This window comes from Ictidomys tridecemlineatus, chromosome 4 (assembly GCF_052094955.1).
Source record: "Ictidomys tridecemlineatus isolate mIctTri1 chromosome 4, mIctTri1.hap1, whole genome shotgun sequence".
Lineage (NCBI taxonomy): Eukaryota > Metazoa > Chordata > Mammalia > Rodentia > Sciuridae > Ictidomys > Ictidomys tridecemlineatus.
In genome coordinates, this window is record NC_135480.1 from 129,650,591 (window position 1) to 129,671,412 (window position 20,822).

Below are 20,822 nucleotides of genomic sequence, written 5' to 3' on the forward strand. Positions count from 1 at the left end.
CATGTTCTAAGAAACTGCAGCAGAGCAAGCCCATAGCACACGCCTGTAATCACAGTGACTCATGAGGCTGAGGCAGGAGGATTGCAAGTTCAAAGCCAGACTCAGCAATTTATTGAGCCCCTGCCTCAAAATATTTTGAGATGCAGCTCAGTGGTTAAGCACCTCTGGGTTCAATCCCTGATATCAAAAACACAAAACAAGAAACTGCAGGAGAAGAAAAGTGAAACAATTACCAAACAATTGTCATTAGAGAGCAGAAGCTAGGATTTCCTGAATTTTGGATATGCTCCATCAGCATGAGGTTCTTTCTTCTTGCATTTTTGTTAGTGGGTTGATAGCAAGTATTCAGTAGACACTCAAGCTGAGATATTGTGGCAGAATCTCATCATCCCTCTTTCCCTTCTCTCTCTTCTCCTAGGACCCTGTGTCATCCTTGTGGAAGAAAGCCTGGTGCAGCATATGCTAATGACATTATTTCAGGTTGATCCATAAAGGTAGGTCTATAGCCATTTGGGCTGGATACAGAGGGGACATTCTGATCAATTGACACAAGGCTGGTTTCTGGGAATCTCCCCTAGCCCATTTATGTATGTAGGAGGATGCAGGGTCCTTCTTGGTTTCTCTGATGGAAAATTTGAGGCCACACAGCCACAGCTTCCAGAGAGGGGTACATGTGCACTGGGCTCATATAATGATCCACTGGGGTGGAAGAAGAATGTATTCAGACTTCTGCTGATTTTTTTTATCATTTTAATGTGAAATTTCCATTGTACTGGCTTTACAATGTTCACAACAAATACAGTTCTACACATATCTAATTTAAAAATAAATATGCGGCTATTACTAACTATGTACTAACACTTTTTATTCCCCAAATCAGACCTAGATACAACTACTCTAGCTCTTACAGATGAGTCTAAATGAAGAAAAGGTGGAGTGTGTGTTTCTTAAACTTTGAGATTCCTTTTTGTGCCAAAGCTCTAGATTCATAACATAGATGTGAGATCTCTCTGCTCTAGTTATGGTGGTGACATGCCATTTCACATGCTTTTGGTCTGACACTCAGTAAACCCATAAGAGTCAACAAGATTCACTGTCTTGGCCCTTGCCAGGCTGTTTGGTAGTGCTGTGTCACTGTCATTTAAGTGTTCTGTGGCAATCTCTAAGTCCCCAGTTTACATTGTGGCTGGATTCCCCTTGAGTGGACAAGGGTACAACATTAGTGGGGATTCTGTGGAGTGAGGTGAATCTTAAGAGTAGTTTTGATTTGCATTTCTCTAATTACTAGAGATGTTGAACATTTTTTATATATTTCTTGCTTGATTGTATTTCTTCTTCTGTGAAGTGTTTCACTTGGGTTCCTTAGCCCATTTATCAAAGACTTAGACATTAGAATAGAGATCCTGCACCTAATAGAAAAAAAATGTATGCCCAAATCTTCATTGTCAGCTTGGGAACTGACTTCCTCTACTAGACTCCTAAAGTGAAAGAAATAAAATCAAGAATCAATAAATGGATTACTCATACATTGCTGGTGGGGCTGAAAATTAGTGCAACAACTATGGAAAGCAGTATGTATATTCCTTGGAAAACCTGTAATGGAACTACCATTTGAACCTAGTTATCCTACTCCCCAGTCTATACCCAAAGGATTTAAAATCAGGATACTACAGTGATGCAGCCACATCAATGTTTATAGCAGCTCAGTTTACAATAGCCAAGCTATAGAATCAACCTACATGTCCTTCAACAGATGAGTGGATAAAGAAAATGTGGTATATATACACACAATGGAACATTATTCAGCCATATAGAAGAATGAAATTATGGCATTTTCGAGTAAATTGATGGAACTAGAGATTATTATATTGCGTGAAATAAGACAGTCCCCCAAAACCTGCCGAATGTTCTCTCTGATATGTGGATGAGAGGATGGAAGGGGAAAAATAGAAGAATATGAGTCTATTGGATTAGACAAAGGAGAATGAAGGGAGGGGAGTAGAAAGGGGAATAGGAAGGACAGTAGAATTAACAGTCATTAACATAACTTTCCTATCCTTGTATTTGAATACATCACCAGGGTAACTCCACATCATATACAGTCACAAGAATGGGATCCTAATTAGAATAAGTTATACTCTGTGTATGTATGTCAAAATATGCTTATTATCACATATATACAAAAAGAACAAATAAAAAATACATTTAATTGTTTAACCAAGTATTTTACATACTTATTTGACTGTAGATCTTATGTTAAACAACTTTTATTTTGCCAAGGGACAAACTGTGATCTGCTCACTTGGCCCTAACCATCTCAGCCTCCTTACTCACTTTTATTAATAATTCAGGATTTCGAAGTTTGCATTCGAGTAAGTATATTCCAGATTATTAGAGAACTGTTCTTATTAATACATGCACACAGTAACACAGAAAACAGACCTATAAAGAGAATATTAAAATAAAATAGAGTAAGTGCATAAAGACCAGGGACCATAGATAATCTTACTCTACTGAGATAATTCTCCCCCAAATCTCTAACAGAAGTTGTACAAATGTGCAGGTCCCTATTTCACAGCCAGGGAAGACTATACTAGGAGGATTCCCCATGAGTGCTAAAATGAGTCTCACCTCACCCAAATGTTACCTCTTGAAGTTAGTGAAGGCTAATTGTTCCCACTGGTCCAGCCAGGGCCTAAAGTTGAGCTGGGTCAGTGTTGTCTGCATCAATCCTGAATTCCCATCTGATGGCTCAATAAAGGATAAAGCTTTGAGGGCTGAGGAATCTGTCATCCAGCACACATGTATTATCCTCCAGGATCACTTCCTAGAGTGGATTCCTTGGAGGAATGGAGCAAAGAACATCTTCCATGTAAAGCTCTAGGCTCTGCACTGTCTCATTCCTCCTAAGGAGCTGCGACTCTCTGCATGCAAGAACTGCTTTCTAGATCTGATTATGGTAACCAGGCTGGAGGAGAAATTAATAGATTCCACACCACAGGGTACAGTGTTATGGGATGAATTTTTCAAAGGACAATACTGCCCCCCAGTGGAACACTCACAAAACCGCGACGTTTCTAATTAGGTGAATAGAGGCTGCTCTTCATGTTTACTTGTTTGGGAGTCGCCAGGGAGGAAACCGGGAAGCAGGGTAGAGATTCTTTTTTACCATTGTAGGATACTGAGAAAAAGGAATGGAGGAGCCGTTCTTGCTAACCTCCTCAATGTGAAAACAGCCCCTGATTAAATCCACATTCCAGGTCCTCCCCATGGAGGTTCTGATTTGGCAGAGGGAGATACTGGGGTGAGATATTGGGGTGTTCCGTGTTTCTACCCAGCATCATTGGGATCATTTGGTAAATGGGGACACTCTGGGCTGGGAAGCGGCTCCTTGCTTCCTTAGGCGCACCCAGAAGTCGCCCCTTTGCTCTAAGTTTGTGCGTCCTCTGCAGCGGCGCCTCAGTGCAGCCAGGGCTGACCGCCCACTCGCAGCGGATCTGCCAGCCCCCCCCCTCGGTTTCCATGACGACCTGACCCTGCACCTTCCCTGTGTGGCCAAGATTTCCAGGACTTGGGGCCAGGCTGGCTTCAGCATCCTTGGCGTGGATGAGAGAGTTGCTCCTGCCCTGGCGACCACAGCTAGATCTGGAATTGGGGATTTTCGTTCAGGGTAGGTTAAGAGGTAACTTTATTATTAATATATGTTTAAGTATTTTGCTTATTAGTTTGAGTACTTGTTGAGATTTAATGGTTTTGTTTCTGACATGTCCTATAGGTACCTTTTTTTCTATTATTTTACCTTCAGCTTCAATTGTTTTGGATGGAGAGATTGATCCCTGGCAAGAGAAGATGTAAGGTCTACCCGTCCAGCAATTTACCTTTGCTCTGTGATCTATCTTCCTATGGGGGACAAGGGCACTCAGGTATGTAGCATATGTCATTAGCCACAATAAGGAGGTCCCCAGCTGTGGACTTTCTGACCCTCTCTTGACTTTCTGACCTTTCCTCCAAGAGCAGTTGCCTTAGTGTGGAGCCCAGATTTTGGGAGCTTGGTTGAAATGCAAAGATCATGCTTTCAGAAGAGTCTGGGGTGAGCTTGGCACTCAGAAGCCCGGTAACTATTCTAACTAACTTCCCTATGAGAGAGACATACTTTGGAGGTGCTGGGCTTTCTGCTTTTAATCCTTAGGCCTGAGAATTTATCAAAAGCTGCTTCAAGTAACTTAGACACCATGTTTCCACTAGTCAGATTCTATGCCAAGAGTCTGTTAGATTTTATTTTTGAAAGGGCCTGAATGGACCTGGAGGTCCCTGAATGACTGAATGACTTTTGATTCATGGTTATGCCTTTGGGGCAGTTTGGTTGTTCAAAATGCCTGGAGATTAGCTGGAAACTTAAACATCTCAGGAAGCTGGTGGATATGCAGTTTGAGTGCCCACAGAGGACAATCGGGGAATTCTAGGGAGGGATGTCACTTGTACTTTTCACAACAACCCAGTGTAAATATATTATCTCCATTTTGTAGAAGAGAAAAGGGAGAGATACAGAGCATTTGAGAAACTTGCCCAGTGGTGGAATCCAGAGGCAAACCCAGGATCTGACCCTAATTGAGCTTTCATTCATCCTCCTGCACCTCTGGCAATTCAACCAAACAAATTTAACCCCTCATTTACTGGTGAACTATTTCAGAAAATGAAATAGTCCACAGGGGCAGATAAAACCACGTCTGTTTTATGAACTTTCTTATATTGATTGCTCACAGTATACTCCCAACAAAGTTTTTTAAATAATAGATGGACACAATACTTTTATTTTGTATATTTTATTTTTGTGTGGTGCTGAGGCTCACACCCAGTGCCTCACATGTGCAAGTCAAGAGCTCCACCACTGAGCTACAACCCCAGTCCCCAAGGAAAGTTTGAAGAATAAAAAGAACAAAGTAAGTGCTTTACATTTCTTTTCACTTATCACGTGAATGAAGAAGAGAAAGAAACACAAGTACATTTGTAGTAACCTCTTCTGGATCAAGTACCTATGATATTTTATCCCATTCATTCCTGCACCATAGGATAGGAAATTAGTAAACTAAGATTAAGTCCATTTCCTAAAGACATACTGACAGATTATGATGGATTCAACCCCACCCCATGGTTTGTCCTACATGATTTTTGCAGGCCCTAATGCCTACTGGAGCATAAAGAAGGATGAAGAATTGTTATGGGGAAGGTAGAAAATTTTTCCAAAGTGAAAATTTGGAGCTGGATGTGGCTCAGTAGTAGAGTACTTGCCTAGCATAAGGAAGGCCCTGGGTTTGGTTCCTAAGACCACACACACACACACACACACACACACAAATATATATATATATATATATATTGAATATAGACATTTGTGTTCCTTAGCCATTAATAAGAGTGTATTGATCTCTGCAGTATACTAGCTTTGAGGGAAGAGAAAAATCCAGAGGCTAGGAGGAAAGTTTCTCATTTAGAAGAGACTGTTCCGTCTCTGTATCCTGATTTAGGGAGTCCTGAAGTCTCTGAGTTAAATTAGGGATGGAAATACTGGGATAATTTTACTTCCTTCATAAGCTTGCCTCTGAAGGACTCTGTGATTTCATTTTGTTATTTTAAACTAAGAAGGTGTATAAACAGCAGAAACAGAAAAGCAGATTTTATTGGATTTTATGTGCAGGGCAATGTTTGCTGTAGAATATGTGCAGTATTTTAAAACTAATGCTATGTTTCTTTCTTGGTTTACCTTCCTAGTAGAATCTATTGTGTGACTTTTTTTTTTTTCTAGGAGGGTGGTACCGGAGACTGAACCCTTTACTACTGAGCTATATCCCTGGCCCATTTTTATTTTTACTGTTTGAGACAGGGTCTTGCTAAGTTGCTGATGAGTCATAGAGCAAAATGAAAATTTTTAGCAGTTTAAGAACTGGCGGGCTATTGTTTTGGCTGATACACAGCAGCTTGGTTTACTGACATTTAACCAAAGGGGCTTACAGTGGCTAACAGGTAAACTGATAAGCAGGAAACAATATAGCAGGAACAGAACAATCCCCCTTTAGGCTTCATGCAGTAAAACTTCCTAAGCTTGTGAGCCAAGGGTCTCTAGGCTGTTGACAAACTTAACCCATGTAAGGAAATGTAAGATGCACCCTCCAATAGAATTGCACCAACTTCTTTGCCTTCATGTACCCAATGCCTTCATGTACCCCAAACTTGCTTATGTATAAAAGTCAAAGCCCTGCTGTGCTCAAGACCCAGACTTTGGGAATTAAAACTCTTTATTAGTGTCACCGGAGCCACTAATAAAGTGTTGCTTCCAGATCTCGGTGTCCTGATCCTCATTTCTCCACTATAGAGGGTCTCACTGAGTTGCCCAGGCTGACATAGAACTTGAGACAATACTGCCTCAGCCTCTGGAGTTGCTGGAATTTCAAGTGTGTGCCACTGCTCCTGGCTCTGTTTTGTGGTCTAGTAATTCACCAGTGAGCATGTGGTTTGGCTTTCGGTAAGACAGCCTCTTTTTCCAGTTTGTTGCTGATACACTCTTCTGGTTTTCCCACCTCTTAATGTGATGTTGTTATACTTCTTCTTTCTTTTCTTAAATTCTTAAATTTTCTTAATTTCTGTGGATATTTTTCTGTCTCTGTATCTACTCTCTAGTTTTCTAATTTTTATATCTCTCATCCGTGTTGTCTGTGTCTCATCTGCTCTGCCAGGGAATGATTATCCATTAAAACATCCCCTAGCTGCTCTGGTGGAAGCCAGAATCTGATTGGTGCCTACAGGTGGCATGTACAGACTGTTATCTAAGGTGGATCAGGTAGAGCTTGATTCTTAGAATTTTCAGTGGATTACATGGAACAATTATTGATATAATGAAGAACCAGGGTCTAAAAAGAAATATTGGAATTTGAGGAGGATTGAAATGAAGATATACATCTGTTTATCTTTTTCTCTCTCTCTATATATATTGTCGCTGAAAGTTCTATACTATATTAGTAAGTGTAAACCATAATTTAAAAATATATTTTCATATTTAGCTTTAGATATTTTGTTTTAAAAGGGTAGATCAGGTTTTTACATTTAAAACATATTTTACATTTAAAAACACAAATTGAGCTATGCATTGGTTGTGTCAATATGAAGCCAATTAAATAATTAAAATTAGGGAGGCAGTATATCAGAGTTGAGAGCAAAACCTCTAGAACCAGTTATCTTAGGCTAGCATCTGGCTTTACCAACTATGAGCTGTGTGACCTAGTTACTTAACCTAGCTGTACCTCTGTTTTCAAAGCATTATGTTATAAAGAAACTCTGAATTTTTCTTCCATTTAAGTTACTGGTTTCTGGATTTGTGAGGTCATAGGTATGCAGTTTTCTGATAATGGGTCTTCATACTGTCATATTTACAGTTAGACGGTTGCAGAAAGAGCACTGGCCTTCCAAAAGTCATGGATTCCTCCATAAATGGCCATTTACTATCTGTGAGCATTGCTGTGGTCCTAAACTCTCTGCATCTGAGTGTCCATCTTCATCTAACAAATGATAGGCACAGTTGGCTAAGAAAACAACCAAGTCATCTTTATATCCAACTGTGGGCCTAATAACAAGACGGGAACAAAACAAGATCAGTTCAGAGCAATGAGGTGTGTAATGAGAAGTGGGTAAAATGTTGAGCCTATACATCCTTTCAGACTAATTTCCAGTGTCTCAGTCTCACTGCTTAGTGACTTAGGCCAGGGTGCTGAGGTTTGGGGACCCTCCTAGATGAAAGGCTGTTGGCTTCAGAAGAGACTACAGAGAAGTCAGAAACTGAGAGAGAAATTTTCTCAGGCTTCAGTTTTTCTAGAGTGTGAAAAATAGGCTGTATCACAGTTTTTGTGGTTGCTAAGAACAACCAGTTCAATATCCCAGTTGAATCATGTCTACCTTTATCTGCTGGCCTCTTCTCATTTGTTGATCAGTTAGTTATGTAGTACCTTCTTTGTAAATAAACATATTCTTGGTGCTCTGGAAGTATTAAACAAACAAACAAAAACAACAACAAAACATGACACTATAACATGCTATATGTGCCTGAAGAAATTTGGATCCTAAGGATCCAAGAGAGACAGAGAGAGTAGATATGGCTGCCTCAAGAGTTAGATAACATCCCTGAAGTCAAGGAAAGACTGAGAAACTGTCTCAGAATAAAGGAAACTAAAGAGACAACTAAATGAAACAGGTAAATTGAAATTGAATCCTTTTGCTAGAATTATTGGAACCACTGGTGAACCTTGAATGGGGTCTGAGGATAAAGTGGTAGTGATGCATTCATGTTACTTTTTTGATTCTGCTGATTGTACCTTAAGTTATGAAGGGGATGTCCTTGTTTATACACTAAAGTACTCAGGAATGATGGAATAATATGGTCAACTTACTCTCAGAGGGGAGAAAGGACTTATACTTAGGATGGTTAACTGGCTTGGTTTGCTCAGGACAGTTCCAGTTTTAATACTGATAACCATGTGTTGGGGAAAACCCTTGGTCGTACGCAAACAGGATGGTTTGGCACCCTGTTTATACTTTGCCTGAGACTTTTCTGAAAGTTTGAGTACTTTCACAATAAATATTTCTTAAATAAAGTGATAATCTAAGCATTAATAATTCATCAGACTAGTAAAATCAATGTATAATTAATTTCCAAGAACTGGTATGGACACTGGATGGGGCAGTTGGAGAAGTGCCCATGGTGAGTGTTCAGAGATGGGTTGAGATGCTAAAGTGGAAATTGCAGGACTGCTGCTGGCCTAAGAGTCACTGTGCTCAACATCCTCAACCAGGATGACCTTGAACAAGTTGCTCAATTATTTCAAGTCTGTGTCCCCATCTGCACAATAGGAAGGTCTTTGGTGGATTCCAAATGTCTTTTCTCGGTAGTAAAATTCTTTCCTTGCAGGAAGTTTTACCACTTAAGTTTTATGGAGCTGTTGTAATAAGTGCATGAAGGGTTACAGGTTCTGCAGTCCCTCAGTCTCTCCCATGCCCCTTCTGTCCTTGTCTCTGATCTTCCTTGCAACACTGGAACTCTGTAGAGCACAGTATGAAAGCTGCTGAGCTAAAAAGTATTAATTTTTCATTTATAATCTCTACCTTGCATTTCAAAGCAAGGTATGGGCCTCTTTCCCCTAGAAAATTTCATTCTGCAACTATCTGTTACTGCAAGAACATATGTGTTGCCTTTAGAAATTGTTTGTCAAAATGTGTAAGTAATCATTTAAGAGAAAGGTATCCATTTATTATGATTTAGTATCAGTATTATGTGTATGGACTTATAATTCATTGTCTCTTAGCAATACCTAGGAATGAATTTATTTATTGGGTTGATTTTTAAAAATTTTATTATTATTATTATTTTATTTTATTTTATTTTTTTTAGTGTTTCGGCAGACACAACATCTTTGTTTGTATGTGGTGCTGAGGATCGAACCCGGGCCGCACGCATGCCAGGCGAGCACGCTACCACTTGAGCCACATCCCCAGCCCAATTTTTAAAAATTTTAATTGATAAATAATTATTATTATGAAGGTTGCAAAGTGATATTTTGGTACATGTGTACATTGTAGAATGATCACATAAGAGTGAAAAACATATCCATCATTTAAAATACTTATCATTTCATTGTGGTGAGAATATTAAAAATCCCCTCTTTCAGCTATTTTGAAATAGATACATTATTATTAACTACAGTCACTTGGCTGTGAAATAGAACAATATAAGTTATTTTCATTATGTAACTGTGACTTTGTACCCCCCCGAGACCAACATACCCTTCTCCCAGTTTCTGCTAACCACTGTTCTATCCTCCCTCTTTTAAAATTCTCCTTCTTCTCCTCCTTCTCTTCTTCTTTTGTCTCTTTTTACTTCTTTCTCCTTTTCCTATCTCCTCCTTTTTCTTTTTTCCTTGTAACGGGAATTCAGCCTAGGGCCTTGTACATTCTAGGTGGGTGCTATACCATTGAGGTACATCTCCTGTCCCCTACTCCCTACCTCTATGAGTTTGACTTTTAAGATTCTACATTTTAAGTGAGATCATGTAATATTTGTTCCTATGCCTTGCTTGTTTCTCTTAACATTATGTCCTCTAGATTCACCCATGTTGTCACAGTGACAGAATTTCCTATTTTTAGAGGCTGAAGATTGTGGTGTATATTTTTAAACATCCATTCATCTGTTGATAGACTCTTAGGTTATTTACATATCTTGTCTATTGTGAACAGTGGTACTATGAACAGAGGAGTGCAGATATCTTCAGCATACTGGTTTTGTTGCCATCAAGTTTATACTCAGTGGTAGAACTGCTGGATCATATGATACTTCTATTTTTAGTTTTAAAAGCAACTTCCATGCTGTTATCCAAAGTGATTATACCTATTTACATTTCCTCCAACAGTATATTTGAGTTCTCATTTCTCTACATTCTTTCCATCATTTATCTTTTATTTTCTTTGATAATAGCCAATATAATAGGGTGAGATGATATCTCATTGTTTTAAATTTCTATTTGTATGATGATTAGAGTTGTTGAGCACTTTTCACCTATCTTTTGCTGTTGGGCATATGTTTGTCAACTTTAGAGAAATGCCTGTTCAAGTCCTTTGTCTATCTTTAATAGGGTTATTTGTTTTCTTGTTATTGGGTAGTTTAATTCCTTTGTATATTTTTTGATATATTTGCCCTTCATCCAGTATATCATTCACAAATACTTTCTCCCAACCTGTGGGTTGTTACTTCATTATTTTTATTTTTATTTTTTTTCCATTTGCTATGGTTCCATTTGTCTGTTTTTGCTTTTGTGGCTTATTCTTTTGGAGTCACAGTCGAGAAATCTCTGCCTGTTTCTTTCTAGTAATTTTTTAGTTTTAGGTCTTCAAGTTAAATCATCAGTCCATTTTGAGGTTATTCTTGTATAAGGGATGAAATAAGTATCTATGAAAATTCTTCTGTATTTTCATATCCAATTTTTCCATAACCATTTTTAAAAGAGACTGTCCTTTAACTAAGGTTTGCTCTTGGCATCTTTGTGAAAAGTCAATTGATCTTAGAGTTATAGGTTCATTTATGGACTCTCCACTGTTTCCATTGGCAATATACCTGTTTTTTTTAATGCCAGTACTATGCCATTTTGATAACTAAAGATTTATAATATATGTTGAAATCTGATAATGTAAGGCTTATAGCTTGGACTTATTTGGACAAATGTTTTGGCTAATCAGGATCATTTGTGGTTTCACATGAATTTTAGGGTTGTTTTACTATTTCTTTGAAGAATAACCTTGGAGTATTGATAGGGATTGTGTGGACTCTGTAGGTCACTTTGGGCAGTATAGACATTATTAATAACAATATTAATTCTTCTAATCCATCCAACACAGGTTATCATGGGATATTAAAACATTTATTTGTGTCAATTTTAATTCAATATTTTATGACATTATATCAATCTTTCATTTTCTTGGCAAAAGTTACTTCTAAGTATTTTATATTTTTTGATGCTATTGTAAATAATATTTTCTTAATTTCTATTTCAGATAGTTTGTTTTAGTATATAGAAACACTACTGATTTCTGCATGAGAATTCTGTGTTTACCGAATTTGCTGATCATTTCTAATAGTTTTTTTTTTAATGGAGACTTTAGGATTTACCATGCATATGATTAGTAAAATTATGACAATTTTACTTTGTCCTTCTTGGGTGTCCTTTATTTATTTCTCATGCCTGATTGTTTAAGCTAGGACTTCTAACACTGTGTCAAACAGAACTGGTAAGAATAGACATCCTCATCTTGTTCATGAGCTTAAAGTAAAAGCCTTCAACTTTTCACTATTGAATATGATGTAGCTGGGGGCTATTTATACATGGCCTGTATTGTATTGAGGAATATCCTTTTCATACCCAATTTGTTGAGACTTGTTATCATGAAAGGAAGTTGAATTTTGTCAAGCATGTTTTCCCATTCTTTCATATGATCATATGGTTTTAACATACATTCATCAATACGGTGAATCACATATTGATTTGTGTATGTTGACTCAACCTTGTATACTAGGAATAAATCCCATTTGATCATGGTGGGTGGTCCTTTTAATGTTGGTAATATTTGTTAGTATTTTGTTGAAGATTTTTGCATTGGTGTTTATCATTGATAAAGACCTGTAGGTTTTTTTTTCTTACAGTGTCTTTGTCTTTGGTGTTAGGATGATGTTAGCTTTGCAAAATTAGCTTGATAATATCTCTTTCTCTTCAAGATTTTAGGAAGAGTTTGAGAAGGATTGGCATTAATTTTTAAATGTTTGGAAGATTTCACCATCAAGCCGTCAGGTCTTGAGTATTTCTTTAATGATAGACTTTTAATAATGATCTTAATCATTATTGGTTTGTTCAGACTTCCAGTTTCCTTGTAGTGTAGTCATGGTAGGTTATATGTTTCAAAAAATTTATCCATTTTCCTAGGTTGCCTAATTCATTAGCATATAATTGTTCATGATAGTTTCTTATGATCCTTGGTATTGCTGTGTTGTCAGTTATAATTTTCCTATTTCACTTATGAAATTGAGTCTTCTCTTTTGTACTCTAGGTAAGGATTTGTTAATTTTGTTTAGATTAAAAAAACAATTTTAAGATAGTTTCACTTGCATTTAATGTAAGCATTCATAGGTGAGGACTTATTAGTCTAGGTCCTTTTTATTATTTTCTGTTTTTTTTGTAGACAGCCAATCCCTTTCTTCCTCTCTTGCTTTCTTCTTTTATGGTTTTGTGGTTCCTTACTTCTTTCTGTAGTATTATGCTTTGGATATTTTCATTTTTTGTATATATATTGTATATTTTTCCTGGGTAGTTATGCTGAGGTTGCAAAAACATCTTATGAAGGGCTATTTTAAGTTGATAAAAGCTTAATTTTGATCACATACACAAATTTTACATTTTTATTCCTTGTTGTTATGGTTTGGATGTGAGGTGTCCCCCAAAGCTCATGTGTGAGGCAATGCAAGGTTTGGAAGAGAAATGATAGGGTTATAGCATTAACCTCATCAGTGGATTAATTCCTCATGGGATTAACTGAGTGGTGACTGGAGGCAGGTCAGGTGTGGCTAGAGGAAGTGGTTCACTGGGGACATGGCTTTGGGATACAAATTAGTATATGGCCAGTGAAGATATCTCTCTCTCTCTCTCTCTCTCTCTCTCTCTCTCTCTCTCTCTCTCTCTCTCTCTCTCTCTCCTTCCTGACTACCATTGAGCTGCTTCCCTTTGCCACACTCTTCCACCATGATATTCTGCCTCACCTCAAGCCCCCAGGAATGGAGCCGACCTTCTATGGACTAAGACCTCTGAAATCATGAACCCTCAAAATAACTTTTCCTTCCCTAAAATTTTTCTAGTCAGATCCTGTAGTCACAGTGGTTAAAAAGCTGATTAAAACACCTGTCCTCCCATGTTTTATGTTTTTGGTATCACCTTTTACATCTTTTTATAAAATGTCTTTTTAATGAATTATTTTAAGCTTTCATTGATTTTAATAGTTTTGCCTTATAAATGTATATTAGAGATAAAATTGGTTGCCCTATAACTGTACAGAATTAATGTTTTTGATTTGACAAGGTACTTATTTTTACTGGTGAGCTTTATACTTTTATATGTTTTCATGTTACTTTTTAGTGTCCTTTTCCTTCAGGAGAAATAATTCCCTTTAGTATTTCTTGTGTGGCATGTGTGGTGGTGAAGCTTTCTCACGTTTGTTTATCTGAGAAAATATTTATCACCCCTTCATTTTTGAAAGACAGGATTTTGGGGCATAGTATTCTTCGTTGTTTTGGTTTTTCACAGGGTTGTGAATGTATAATCAATCCTACTCCTTTCAGGCCTGCAAAGTTCTGCTGCAAAATTTACTTAATTGTATGGAGATTCCTTACACGTTATGGATGACTTGCTTTTCCCTTACTGCTTTCAAAACTCTTTATCTTTAGACAACTTGATTATGATGTACCTTGGTATGAGTGTCTTTTGATTCATCTTATTTGGTGTTCTATTAGATAGCTGGACCTAACTTTCTATTTTCTTTCCCCAGGCTCAGTAACTTGTCTAATTCCTTTGACTTTGTTTTCTGTTCCTTTCTCTCTTTCTCATTATGGAACATAAATAATGTATATATTATTCCACTTGATGGTATGCCGTAGGTCTCTTAAGCTACTTTCACTCAATTTCTTTCTCTTTTCTTCTCAGGTTAGATTATTTCCAATGACATCCCTTCAAGTTTAATGATATTGTTTTCTGCTTGATGTAATCTGCTACTGAATACCTCTATTAAATCATTTAATGCAGTGACAGTTTTCCTCCAATCTGTGATTTCCAGTTTCTGGAAATTTGTTCTTTTATTTGGAATAATTTCTTCTTTCTTCATTTTCATTGATTTTCTGTGTTGGTTTTGAGCATTAGATAAGACCACTACCTTTCCTAATGTTGTCATTAGGAAATGAGGTCTCGTGTCAGAAAATACTCATCTATCTTCTTGGCCAGAAATATTAAAGTGCCTCTCAAACATTTATGTTTGTCCTGACTGATGTCTCTGGTTTTGTTTATTCCCTGGAGGTTAAGATGTGCCATATCCTATCAATCCCCTGAGACTAGAATAGATAGGAACCAGACTCTCTAACGGTCCCTGGAAAGGTTGGGATACTGGATATATCTATCTGTCTTCACCATGAAGCTTATCAGGGGTGTTTGTCTCACACTTTCTCTGCACTAAGCTGGGTATAAGAACTGTGACAAATGCCTTTAATCATATTCATGCAGCCCCTTCTGCTCTTGGAAAGAGCAGCTGGAAGTGGCCATATTATACATCTACCTGTGTGTTTTCTGATGTCCAGGGCCACTCAGGAATGCAAAGCCAATTCATCTCAGAGTTGGGCCATTATGGAGACAGACCCTTGGGTAGGAGGTATGGAAGTTGTTGGCACTTATCTATCCTGTAAGAATGTGTAGGTCTGGAATTTCTGTTGGGGTGAGCTGGAGGGAACGCTCATGAAGTGTTGAGTTTGGGCTGAATCAGAGAGACCCTGTTTATTTACCATGTTGGCTCCCCTTGAAAGTTTCCAATGCAATCCCTTGTAGGCAATCAATGGAAGCATGTGCCATAGACTCTTGGGAGAGAAAAAGCAGAAGCTAGACATTCCTACTCCTTTCCTGCACTGCTCTGAGGTGATTTTGCTCCTGGAAATGTTTGTAGTCCTACTTAAAAACCACCTTATTTGTTCTGAGTTCTAGGGAGACTCACATAAATTTATTTCCCTCTGCTTCCAGAAATAAAAGGCTTAGAATTCAGGACCTCAGTGGAATCTGTGAAAGATAGGGTGCTCAATGTCTGGGCAAACACCTCCAGATTGACCCAGGGTCAATATTTAACTGCCCCTTTAACACCCTGAGGCAACTTAGTTGGAAACCACACTGTTGAGTAGCACTGGAAGAGTATGTCATAAACCCCTTTTGGGGAGAAACAGAAAACTGCCCTTCTTTTAAGACCTTTCTCTTCACTATTTCCAGGAGATGAAGCTGCTGGAAGTGCTTTGAATTTAGAGGTCATCTTATATGAATAAGTATGTTATAAACTGCTGTATTTATTATTTAGGCAATTCTTAACTCACATAAGGATTTTTCAACAGCTTGAAGTCATTGTGATTAATCTCATCCTCAAGTGTCTACAACTGGCTGCCTGGGCCAGTTTCTTTTGATTAAATTCTATCTTATTTGGAAGGCTCCACATATTGCTGTTCCTTCTGCCTGGGGCATTCCTATTCTTTCCTCCCTTCTCTTGTCTGCAGTAACTTTACAATAGGCTTCGGGTCTCAGCTGAGGTGTTATCTCTCCAGAAGTCTGTTGAGATGTCCGTCCATTAGGCATTCTGACCTCCTACTGCTATATTTGCCCATTAAACATGAAGAATGTTTAATATTCCCTCTCCCTACTTGTCCCTGTAAATGAGCTGAGTTTCACTATTGGAGGGATCTCTATGTGTGTGAGTTGGAAGGAGCTGGATCAGAGTCTGATTTCCCCACATAAGAAAACTCTGGGAAGTAAGAGTGGTGTCCTGGTGGGGAATGAGAGATCCCATTGATTAGAGTCAGATACTTCAGAGGAAGACATATTGAATAGGGAATTATTAACCCAAATTTATAGGGGTTTATTATACGTTATTTATTGTAACCTCATTTTGAGTTATGCAATATGTCATTTTCAGGAAATCATAAAGGTTTATATAAAAAAGTAAATACCCGATAGATTTAGGATTTTTAATTTTTGTAGAAAAAAAGAATGAAGTATATTGATTGTTGTAGATTCAAACAAAAATTGCTGGCATATTTAATAAAACTGCCTATCTGTATATATTTGCTCATCTGGCTCCTGCTGGTCTACAGATGCTAAGCATTTAAGCTCCATGCATTATTCCTCCTACATATACCACATAGAAGGTCCTTAATGAATGTTGACTGAATTAAGAACCTTGGTTCTAGACCAGAGTATGCAGCAGATACTGAATATTTTAAGCAATCCTTATGAAATTGGAATCCTTTTGATGAGGATAAAAGGCATTAATAACATCATGATGTCTGAGATCGCTACTCTTACTCCAGTTCATACTCATCAGGCATGGGGATAGGGATGGTGAAAAGTTCAGAGATGTCTGTTTCACACAGTTCTTGGTAATAAAAACCAAAGTGATTACATTTTACATCATAACATCCCCTTTAAAATGTCCTGATTCTCATGGAGCTCTGGCTAGAAGAACTGGTCCTTCCTGAATTGGGAAATTTCTAACTACTGAGCACCCTGGGTGGGACCAGAAGTCCCATTTCAGTACCTGTGACTCACAGCAAAGCTGGAAAAAGAACTTTGGATCTGAGACCAGAGACCTCTGAGAGGTCTGTGATGGAAGGGTGGCCTTGAAGAGTTCTAAGATGCTCTCCAGGCCTTTTTCTCAGTCATCCTGATGGGTTGCATTTCTGCTCATGTCTTTAGCAAGCAATCACTTGGCTGTACCTTATGTCTGGACTTCTCCCTCCTTGGGTGAACCCTCACATTTTTTCTTTGCTTCTTCCCTGATCCATCCAATAATTTCAAAATCGTTCCTCTCTGCTTCCATTTCCTCCAAAGTCTCACTACACATCTGCTCCAAAGCAGCCTGTTATACCTTTGCTAAATGCTTTTGTTGTTTAGACTAATTTATCTGGGTTTCCACAAATCCATGGTTTCTACACAGTGTATCCAATTATTTTCAGTGTTATAAGAAGGTTGACTTTCTCTCACATTTCCAATAGAATCTTCATGTCCATCTTAAATTTGTTACCTATTTTCCTCTACCTTAGAGCTCTCACCAGAATTGCCCATTTTGCTCCACTTACATTATAGGCTTTTCTAGTCTGCTCCACCAAACTCAATCTTTTCCAGTTCTGAAACCATTTCTACATATTTAAGGCAATTTTCATTATCAAAAGCCCCACTTCCTGGCACTGATTTTCTGTCTTGGAATTCCATTTTTCATTACTATAATGAAGTATTTGAATTTGACTGACTTCATGAAGAAGATAAGATTTCTTTTCACTCATAGTTTTGGAGGTCCTAGGTCAAGGGCTTCTAGCTGGCAGAGCCTGGAGGTGGTGCAGGATGTCACATGGCAAGAGACAGGGAGTACTCATGTGTGTATCTATTCTGATCTCTTTCCCTTTTACAAAGCCACGAGTATTCAATCATAGGTTTTCCACTTGAGTGATCTTGTTATCTATTCCTAATCACCTCCCAAAGTCCCCCAATTTTATGTAATTTTTTTTCTGTAGTGGAATTTAAACCCAGGTCCTCACAGATGAGGCAAGTATTCTGTCACTGAGGCATGTCCCGAACCCAGAATCCTGACTTCTCAAGACCATAGTCAGCTTCAGTTTCTACACTCTTAATAATTCTGAATTCCATGAATTTCAGAGAAAAACCACTTTGAAGCCATAGCATGAGCATTCATTCTTTTATTCATTTTCCCAAATTTTCACAAAGGTAAACTGAAAACTCACAGAGGTCTTGTTGTTTTTTCTTTCTTTCTTTCTTTCTTTTTGTCTCAGAGAAGACATGAGTGAATTTGAGGGATGAAATTATAAAGAAAGGGGAGAATTTTTACTTTATTATAAACCTAGGTGTTTTATTATTATTTTTAAAAGTGCAGGTTGTTTGGATCCAGTTTGTAAGTAGTACATAAGATAGACAGGCAACTCTGAGGACATTTGATGTGGATTCTTCCTGACCATCATCATCATCCTATTGCTCCCTGTCCTGACTGAGTTGGTGGGGTATGTGGGGAGGACAGATTAGTAGGGGATGGTCATAAAAGTGGGTCTGAATAGATTTTCTTTTTTTGTCTTTACCTCCTTCTTCTTTTCCCTCTTAGGCTTTTTTTCCCTTTCTACTCTTAAAATTCCTATGCCATTTATAAAATTCAAAGTAACATACATACTTAGTAAAAGTAGTAAACAGTGGAAAAATCTCAAAATAAACCAAGTTTTCCTTTAAAAGTCATCTATTTTATACTTACTTAATTGTTATATATTCCTGTAAATGAAAAATTGATCCAACTCTTCTGAAAGTTACTTGGCCCCCAGCCTCTCACTGGATGTGTTAGAGGACCCCTCAGAGAATGTTACCTTTCACAATGCTCAGGCTCTTCTGCAAACCCACTGCACATGCACATGATGCAGCACTTCGTTTGACCTGTTGCCACCGTGTAGGATGGTCAGATTTGTGCAGCTGCTCCAGCCAGTCACCAGGGAAATAATCTAGGAGCAAAAGGAAAAGACTCTGCTTCAAGTCACCTTGTTCCCATGCTGGGGAAGTGTCCCTTCCACTCCCGGAAGTTGCTGATAGCCTCTCCTGGAGCAATGACCTTCCCCCCAACCCTTCAACCAGGTAAATCAGAGCATGGAGATAGAGTTGCACCTGTTGAAAATATCAGGGGTTTCTCTTTAGAAGAAGGGAACTCCTCTTTGCCCTTCCAGGAGCTTGGACTGTATGAATCAGATTCCATTATCCGACTTCTAGAAACAAAAGGCTGGTACAGTGGGAACAGCCTGGATGGAAAGACATAAGGCTACAGAGAGGCCAGCAAGGGAGGTGTAGCTGTGAAAGGTGATGGGCTCCCATCTCCAAAGACACACTTTGGAAACCTCTAGATAACCATATAATGAAACTCAATCTGGGCAAAAGTCTCATGAGCAGCAAATATATTGCCACTTTATTAGATAATGTGTCATGTGTTCACAGATAAACAGGCTCCTGGCTTCATCATGGACTCATGGTATAAATGTAAAATGAGAATAATTCAGAGTAAAATAGAAACTATAAGGTTCTATGAAAATATTAGTTTTATTTTGGTAGACCAAAACAATTATCTAATTAAAAATTACTTTATGAAATAGTTACTGTGAAAGGCAAGAGCTGTAGCATATTTGTGGTTGAGTATATCTTTCTCTTAGGTGCTGGCAATATCCATGAGCATGATGATTCTGTTCATTTTGCTATCTAGTAGTTCATATGAATAAGTAGTTTATGCCTTTCATCTAAAATACATCTTCATAACTAAGCATTTGAAAATAGAATGTGCCTCTCCAATTTAGTGCTATATAGACAGAAAATGATTAATTCATTTTCATTTAGTAGAATAAACCCAGATTATGTATATAAAACACCTTGTTGGATCTTTATGCAAAATAAATTTTTATTTTAATTCATTATCCTTCTTTGGGTTTTGGAACAAAGTTACACTATTTGTTATAAAAAAATCATAAAATATTATACTCCAAAGCTATTTTTAGAAGACATCAATTGTGAAAATATATGCTTATAATATTTTTATGACACTTGGGAAGCTGAGGGACATGGCTTCCATCAGTGAAGGTGATAGACATGGCTTCCATCAGTGCATCAAAATAAAAATTTCATGCTTAATATGAAGTCTGAAGGGTTTATAATTTCTATTTTGTACTTTTAGGAAGATTATGTTCTGTTTCCTTCCAAATAACATCTAGAATGATGAGCTGTACTGGGAAAAAAACTAATACTGTGTGTTCTTGTACATGTGCAGATATGGGGCCAAGGTTTGAATATTCTTTTCTTTCGTCACACAACATTAACAACAACCTTGCAATTAGCTATTATTATAGTTTATACAATGTGATAAAATTAACTATGTCTGAAAGGTCCACTGTGTGTAAGATATAATGACATAGAGAGAAGAAGAAACAGTTACTTGGAGTACTGAGTGCTGTAAGAGAAGTGCAAATAAAGTGTTTGGGTAAGAAAAAAAAAGTGATTGAACTGTGGAATTAGGAAAATCCTTTGAAGGATGTATAGGACTCCAACAGGTGGGAAAAATTACCAGTTGGTGAAAATAGCATGAAGACATTGTCATCAAAGAGGTTTTTTTCCCAGCATCTTAGAAAGTCCACAATGGATTGTCATTGGTCATAGAATAAAGATTAACCTCAGAGGGTTCAGAGTGGTTTCATCTGTGCCTCAGTCTTCTTGCTTCAACCACTGACTCCCTCATTGTAGTGCAGTGAATTCTGTCCCACTTGAGCCTTGGCATTTGCTGTTGCCCTGTCTGAAAGACCTTTTCCACTGCCAGCCTCTCACTTATTAAACGATACATAGTCTTTAGACCTAAACTTTAAGACCCTGATGAGACCGCACTCACCACCCTTAAACTAAATCTTAAACTAAATCTAGTCTACTAGT

The 20,822-nt window shown here is 37.8% G+C and overlaps 1 protein-coding gene across 1 annotated transcript in view; it reads left to right on the plus strand.

Moving 5' to 3' along the window:
- Positions 1-249: 249 nt before the first annotated feature.
- LOC144377246 (spermatogenesis-associated protein 31D3-like) overlaps positions 250-20,822 on the plus strand; it is a 29,696-nt gene continuing 9,123 nt past the window's right edge. Inside the window, exons 1-3 of the mRNA XM_078047426.1 lie at positions 250-494; positions 3,453-3,670; positions 3,806-3,923. Coding sequence (XP_077903552.1) covers positions 3,821-3,923 — 103 coding nt within the window. The 5' untranslated portion in view covers positions 250-494; positions 3,453-3,670; positions 3,806-3,820. The remainder of the gene's footprint in view (positions 495-3,452; positions 3,671-3,805; positions 3,924-20,822) is intronic.